This window comes from Eurypyga helias, unplaced genomic scaffold (assembly GCF_000690775.1).
Source record: "Eurypyga helias isolate BGI_N326 unplaced genomic scaffold, ASM69077v1 scaffold44876, whole genome shotgun sequence".
Taxonomy (NCBI): domain Eukaryota; kingdom Metazoa; phylum Chordata; class Aves; order Eurypygiformes; family Eurypygidae; genus Eurypyga; species Eurypyga helias.
The window spans coordinates 1-7,333 of record NW_010258259.1 but is presented as its reverse complement, the minus strand read 5'-3'; the positions used below and the strand labels follow the sequence as shown (position 1 = coordinate 7,333).

The following is a 7,333-nucleotide window of genomic DNA, read 5'->3' as shown; positions in this document are numbered from 1 at the left end:
TGTCGGGCTGGGCTCAAGATGGAAGTGCCGGGAGGCGCCCACGAGGTTCTGGGCTTTGCGCCGCCCCACAGTAGTGCCAGTAATGGCCAGCGGCAAGCGTCGGTCCCCTTCGGTTCCTTACGTGGTTTTCTAATGCAGCCTGTGTTGCAAAGGGTTCGCAGAAGAGGGAGCGGGCTTCTCCTGCCCTCACCTTGACTTGCTTACCTGCAGTCTGTTTGAAGGTGATCAAACTTCAGCTGTGGCAAAGCCAGTTTTCTCTGTGACTGAAGGAGTGGCACAGCCCGGTGTGGCCGGGGACAGACCTGCCTCGGTCTCTCCGAGCATGGTAGTGACAAGTCATGCCTAGTAAGCATGCATGTAAGCCGATGGCAATTTCAGCCTTTAAATGCTAAGATGAAACAAGCAGAAAAACGCTGATTTTCTGTTAAAATGTCTCATGAAGTTTCAACCAATTTTTGTGTGTGTTTTTTTTGTTTTGTTTTGTTTTCTTTCTTTCAGCTGAACATCTCTTTCCCAGCCACTGGCTGCCAGAAACTCATTGAAGTGGATGATGAGCGCAAGCTGAGAACGTTCTATGAGAAACGTATGGCCACGGAGGTTGCGGCTGATTCTCTTGGTGAGGAGTGGAAGGTGAGAAGTGTAGAAGGATTCTAACTCTTGTCTTCAAGTTTCTTGATCTTTGCAGTAGCTTTTTGTTCTACATTTAAGTGCTGTCTTGGTATTCAGGACAAATGGAAGCAGTACTGTAAAACTGCCGAGCCCCTCTTTACTCAACAATCATAGAGTCCCAGAATGGTTTGGGTTGGAAGGGACCTTAAAGTTCCAAGCCCCCTGCCATGGGCAGGGACACCTTCCACTAGACCAGGTTGCTCAAAGCCTCATCCAGCCTGGCCTTGGACACTTCCAGGGATGGGGCATCCACAGCTTCTCTGGGCAACCTGTTCCGGTGCCTCACCACCCTCTCTGTGAAGAATTTTTTCCTGAAAATTCAAAATTTTCTTTAAACTGCCACTAGTGGAATTATGGATGGTCCAACTGATTTTGGATAAGTTGATCTGTTGCCACCTCCACAAGGAAAATGGTAAAAGCTTTACTTTTCCTTTTTACCCATCTATCCCTACTCCAGATGTTCTTGTGTTCTGTGTAGATTTCCAGTTTGCGATAACAGGCTTTGGTTAGGTTTAGGATTAAAGAAAATCTAGATAGTAACAGACAAATTTCAGTCTGGTGTAGCTTAAACCAAACTTTGAATAGACAGAAATTTAATTAAGTAATAGGGATGTGTGAGCAACTAAGTAGTGTATTTCTGTGTTTTCATAGGGTTATGTTGTCCGGATCAGTGGTGGCAATGACAAACAAGGCTTCCCCATGAAGCAAGGTGTCCTGACTCACGGACGTGTCCGCCTTCTGCTCAGCAAGGGCCACTCCTGCTACCGCCCCAGAAGGACTGGAGAGAGAAAACGCAAATCCGTTCGTGGTTGCATTGTTGATGCCAACTTGAGCGTTCTGAACTTGGTCATTGTGAAGAAGGGTAAGAGTCTGGATGAAGCAAGTAACAGGTAGAAGTGGGCACCTGGTAGGAGCCTGCATGCTAGTGGCTGAGAATTTCTCTAGGATGTAAATGCAGTCTCAACTTCAGGGTGTCTTGAAATTCCCTCTGAGCATTACATTTGTGTAATTCTAAAACTGGTCACTGAAACACTCACTGCTGCCAGCAGTCTCTTCACATTAAATCAAACAAGTATCACTAGGGGTGGCATTACTGGCAGGTGAACCCCAAGGATTATCTAGTACTGTCTTGAATTTGTATGCATTTTAAACTTACGGTTGAAGTCCACTAATGAAGCAGGTGTTCGGTAGATGCAGGATTAATTGACATATTTAAACTTATATTCTCAAAGGTGAAAAGGATATTCCTGGGCTGACAGACACAACTGTGCCCCGTCGTCTTGGTCCCAAGAGGGCTAGCAGAATCCGTAAGCTGTTCAACCTGTCTAAGGAGGATGATGTTCGCCAGTATGTTGTGAGGAAGCCTCTGAACAAAGAGGGTAAGAACTCAAATTTTACAACTCCTGTTTCATCTCATTATGGGCAAAGGGGTGTTCAAGCCTACTGCAGCGAATGAAGCACACTGCAGTTGCAGATCCAGGAGTTGACTGACATGATATTTAAGCTTTGTCAGCTGACTGGGGGGGGGTGGGCGGAGCAAACAAGCAGCTGTGTGGTACTTAGTTTCTGACTGGGGTTACACCATGACACTTACCTGTAAGAAATGGAGTTTTTTGGTTGCCCTGTTTCATCTACCCTTCTCTCTTCCCTTTCTATCTAGTTTGGCACACTTTGTTTCTAAATGCTTACTGTAATCTGGAGAAATACTTACCGTGGCTCTAAGAATAATCAAAAAATTATTGTTAATAAAAAGGTTAAATAGGTGGTGCAATGTTTTGGAAGCCTTTTTATGAGGTGAAGGAAAAAAAATCTGCCTATAAAAAGACTTGACCCCCATTGCTTTATGGCAATCTCCAAAATGAGCTTACATTGGGAGGGCATTGTTCTGTCTCTTGCGCTGTAAGATTTTACTTTCGGGTTCTTTTGAATTTGTTCAGGGAACAGAAAAGGTGAGGGTTTTTAGCAGAAAGGCATAATAAAGCTTGGGTACTGAGAAAGCTTGTTGGGTAGAAGACCACTATTCCCTGCATCACATGACCTGTTCCATCCATCAGGGAATGTGATCCTGGTGGTCCTGGGACTGTGCTCGTGACTGCTGAAGTCAGGCAGGATGGAGCAGTGAAAATCTGCAGATCTGTATGGCAGTGTGTTTGCTCATAATGGGCTTGGTAGATTCAGGGTGTTTTGAGATACACATGTCAAGCCTGTGTAGGATTGTAGAGAGCTCCTTAACACTGAAAACATAATGGTTTGATCGGAAAGCTAGATGATGAGTTTCCATATTCTTTAAGCGTTAAGTCTGGGGGGAATTACTTAAAACAAGCCTGCTGAGAAGCTAGGAATTTTTGCGAAAATGCAGGGAGTGAGAGATGTGTTACTTAGACTTCATTGCCGATAATAAATGGTGAGCATTAAGACTCTATTTTATTAATGCCACATCCGACAGTAGTTGGTCTTTTCTCCTGCAAAATCTGTTAAGAGGTTGAACTCCATCTAAAGTTGGTGGAATACGTAGTGCACCGAGTAACATTACCGTAGCAGTGAGCGGAAGTTGCTCCTAAGTTTGCTGTATGAGGCCTGAGGCGGAAGGTAATCTGCCGCTTTTTGCTGATTTGTAATACATTTTTAGGCAAGAAACCCAGAACCAAGGCTCCTAAGATCCAGCGACTAGTGACTCCTCGAGTTCTGCAGCACAAGCGCAGACGTATTGCTCTGAAGAAGCAGCGTACTCAGAAGAACAAGGAGGAAGCAGCGGAATACGCGAAGCTCTTGGCCAAGAGAATGAAGGTGCGTTTGCCTGTGGGTAACTGGGCTGTGTGTCACGCCTCGTAGCCGAGAATCGAAGGATTTGGTAAATGTGACTGTGCGCTTGGGGCTGCTCTGTACCTAGCTCGTTTTGAATAGGAGCGTCTGAACGTGAGTACAGGCATTGCTGGGCAGATGTTTTTCTGAGCATTTCTATCCATTTTTGACAGTCCTAGAACAGTAGAAATTTCCTAGAACAGTAGAAATAAACCAGGCCAATTACTTCCACTGAGAGCTGATTTTTGAAGAAAACAATGAACAGTTAGACTGTTGTGGTACGTTTTGCAGCATCAGTTCACAGAATTCTAGTTTAACGTGAATACCCAGCCACGGATTTGAGTGGTTGCATGGAGGAACAGGATCCAGCATTTGTCCTGGGTGGAAGATAGGACTTGGCAAGAAGGTATTTGTCAGGATGAGTTTGGTCTTGCACCTAAAAGAGCAGTGACTGGTGAAGCAATGCTGCTGGAATATTTGACGTGGTACTCAAGCGTTCCATGACTTCCAGACAAAAACAGAGTAGGTAGAAGTCTGGTATGTTGCAAGTTCTGCATTTTACTGTAGTTTTGGGCACTTGTCCATATTGTTTGAAGACACTGGGCCGTACAGGTTTGGATACTTGCAGAACTATTCTGAGCTGTGAAGAAGGGAAACTATGTTTTGCTTTGTTGACTTAAGGCATCTTATTTCTGGTTGTTTTCCATCAAGTTGCATTTTCCCTAGCTTGCTCCTTTGTGGATGCTTTCAAGTGTGGGAGCGTGTAACGTCTCAGTGCTCACTTGGTGCTGCTGTGCTTTTTCAGGAGGCCAAGGAGAAACGCCAGGAGCAGATAGCGAAGAGGCGCCGACTTTCTTCATTGAGAGCTTCTACATCCAAATCTGAGTCAAGTCAGAAGTGAAGACGCTCATGATACTAAAAATAAACCCTTTTTGTGGTTAACTTTCAGTGCAACGTTTTTCTAGTGCGTATCATTCCTGACCACCTCTTAAATAGTAGTGCGGGTTGACTGCATCCTGCAGGCCGAAGTGGAGCCACAAAACCTGGTCTTGATTCTGCTGTCTTTTGAGGGCTCGCGATACACATCCCCATCTATTTCCAGAAGTTCCGATTTAGAGTACCCATGCGTGTGCACGTTCATTTTTTCACAAGCAGGATTTGCATGTAGTGGTAAAACCCTGTGTGGTGGCTCAGCAGGAGCTGAACTTGAGCTTTAGGAGCTGCAGGGGGAACTTGCTTGGTACTGCTCAGTGGTTGGTTATGTTTATGTTTTAATTTTCCCTGCAGGAGAGTGTTTACACATGAGGGGTTGTCGCATACTTTTGATACAGAGTGCAAGGTCGGTGTGGCATGAAGCCTTCAGCTGGCTCTTGGCAGAAATGGGTGCAGTTAAGTTGGTTGAACAGGCTCCCCAGTGTAGCGGTCACCTCGCCAGTCCTTTAGCGGCGGGAGAGGCTGGCCAGCCACTCTTGGTTGAGTGGTTTAGGTATTCCCACAAGGAGCAGGGAGTTGGACTTGCCAGGCTGGATGAGGCTTTGAGCAACCTGGTCTAGTGGAAGGTGTCCCTGCCCATGGCAGGGGGGTTGGAACTAGATGGTCTTTAAGGTCCCTTCCAACCCAAACCATTCTGTGATTCTTTGTTAAGGGTCCCTTCCAACTCAGGATAATCTTAGGATTCCATAAGCATTTCAGTGTTCTGGTTGTGAAATTAGTACCTGGATACTGATCCATGAGTAAGCCAGCCACTAAAAGGTTGGACTTAAAAATTTCAAGGATGAAAAGCTTCAGTGTATCCTTTATGTGTTCAGACTGTGCTTTGTGCAGGCCTGGTCCCGGGGGAGGGGGATGGGAATCGCACTCTGGCCTAAGATGGCCTGTTGAGTGTTGTGGTTAGAGCGCTCCGCGGCTGAACACGTGCTCTCAAACAGCAGTCGGGAACAGCCTCGTGTTTGTTGAGATAGGTGCTTCTGTTTCCAGGTCAAAAGTTTCAGTATATTAAGCTTTATCACCATGTTAGAAGCTACAGACTTGTTTATTTTCCTTCCTGTGTGCCTGGCAAGGCTCTTGCAGCCAGGGCCTCGCCAGGCTGTCCAGACGCAATTCCTTGACAACACTGAGTGTGGGATCTGGACTCTAGAAAACGCGAGTTGCAGAACATGTGGCTTGCTGGGCACAGGAGGGTCAAATTGCCGTCCTTGAACTTGTGGGTTGTATTAGGGGGTAGGGATTGTGCTCTCTGGCAAGGGTGGAATTTGCTGTGAAGCATGCGTGTGCAGTGGAGCCTCAGACCAGTTATTCCAGGCTCCCATTAAAGCCGGCTTTCACGGCATAGCTGTTCAGGTGGAAGAGTAACGACAGGCTGGTTTTGAATGACAAACTACACAGAAAAGGCAAAGAGGGTTGGCAGTAGTAGGTAAGCAGGAGTTAATGAAGGATGCTAGCTACTCTCCTGAGATTTTGAGAGGGTACCAGCTAATGCTCACGTCCAGTGAGATGCTTTCTCTCCGTAGTGAAGCTGTCTTGAGCTGCACGCAAAAATCCTTCTCACAAATCCACTTACAATTTAATGTTAATCTTCCAGCAGCAAGAACGGATATGGAGAAAATAGGGATAAATCTGTATCTCATCCAGCAGTCAGGTACGCTTTGTAGCATACTCCTAACCTGCTGGCTGAAAACCAGCCTGCACGCACGCATGGCCAGTGTTGCCAGTATCGGAAGGCCCTGCCAGGCAGAAGGGGCAGCGCATCTTTAAGCATGAGATCGGCACTCGCTGAAGTCACGGTGCTGGGAATTCTGCAGTAGGCTGCAGGAGAGGAACGCACGTGACTAATTCCTCAATGCTGCCTAGCCTTCTCTCTTGGCTCTGGTAACGGGCGCTTGCGTGCGAGGAAGAGGCGCTCAACTCGGGTCCAGAGGTCACCAGGCACAGAGATCGGCATGTCCTGGAAGAGACCCGCATTCCTACAGCAACGTCCTGCTGTTGCAGGCTGCTAACAAGCTTTTTTTTCCACAGCAGCGGGATCAATACCCAGTGGTATTAATGGGTGGAAGAAGTGGGTGGGGTGTCGGTTCCTTCAGGCTTCCTTGGTGGTTCCAATGCCGTTTCCTTCTGCAGTCCTGGGTTTGTGTGTGACATCAGGCCTACCGTGACTTGGAATCGCGGAGTCACGCAACAGCCCAGGTTGGAACGGACCTTGAAAGATCATCTGGTCCAACCCGTGGTGAGAAATGGCCTAGGTGAGATTACCGAGCACCCTGTCCAGTCGTGTCCTGACAACCTCCTGTGATGGGGAATCTGCCGCGTCCCTGGGGAGGTGGTTGTTGTGATTCTTCACACCGTAAGAAAAAAGATTGACTGCGCTGAAACCTCTCCTGGTACAACTTGTACCTGTTGCCTCTTGTCTTCTCCCTGGGGCTTCCTGTGAAGAGAGAGCCTCCGTCCTCTGTGGCTGCCCCTTTAAGGAGGAGATGAGGTCTCCCCTGAGCTTTCTGCAGGGTGAAAAGACCTCTAGGTCTGTTTTCTCTCACACGGGGCAGGTTGTCCCACCCTTTCATGGCCTTCCCTTGGACCCTCTGCACTCTGCTCATGTCAGCTTTTGAATTGTGGGGCCCAGAACTGGGCCCAGCTCCCCCAGTGCAGCCCCACAAGCTTTGAGCAGAGTGGGACGGTCCTGTCTCTCTCTCTGTCAGTAATGCCCCTGCGGATGCAGCCCGGGATCCCGTTTGCCTGGATTGCCGCAGTGCTGCGCTACTGACTGATGTTCAGCTCGTGCACCAGGACCCCCAGGTCCCTCGGCTCAGCTGCTCCCCGGCCACACAGGCCGCAGCCTGTGCGGGGCTCTTGGTTCTGTCATCCCAGG

General features: G+C 47.9%; 1 protein-coding gene across 1 annotated transcript; it reads left to right on the top strand.

Annotated features, from left to right (window-relative positions):
• Positions 1 to 498: 498 nt before the first annotated feature.
• On the top strand, positions 499 to 4,419 carry RPS6 (ribosomal protein S6; the record flags this gene model as incomplete). Its single annotated transcript, XM_010154266.1, has 5 exons — positions 499 to 630; positions 1,321 to 1,531; positions 1,902 to 2,048; positions 3,299 to 3,456; positions 4,277 to 4,419. Coding segments are annotated over 5 exons (744 nt in total), but the record flags the coding sequence as incomplete, so codon positions are not given.
• Between the last annotated feature and the right edge of the window lie 2,914 nt (positions 4,420 to 7,333).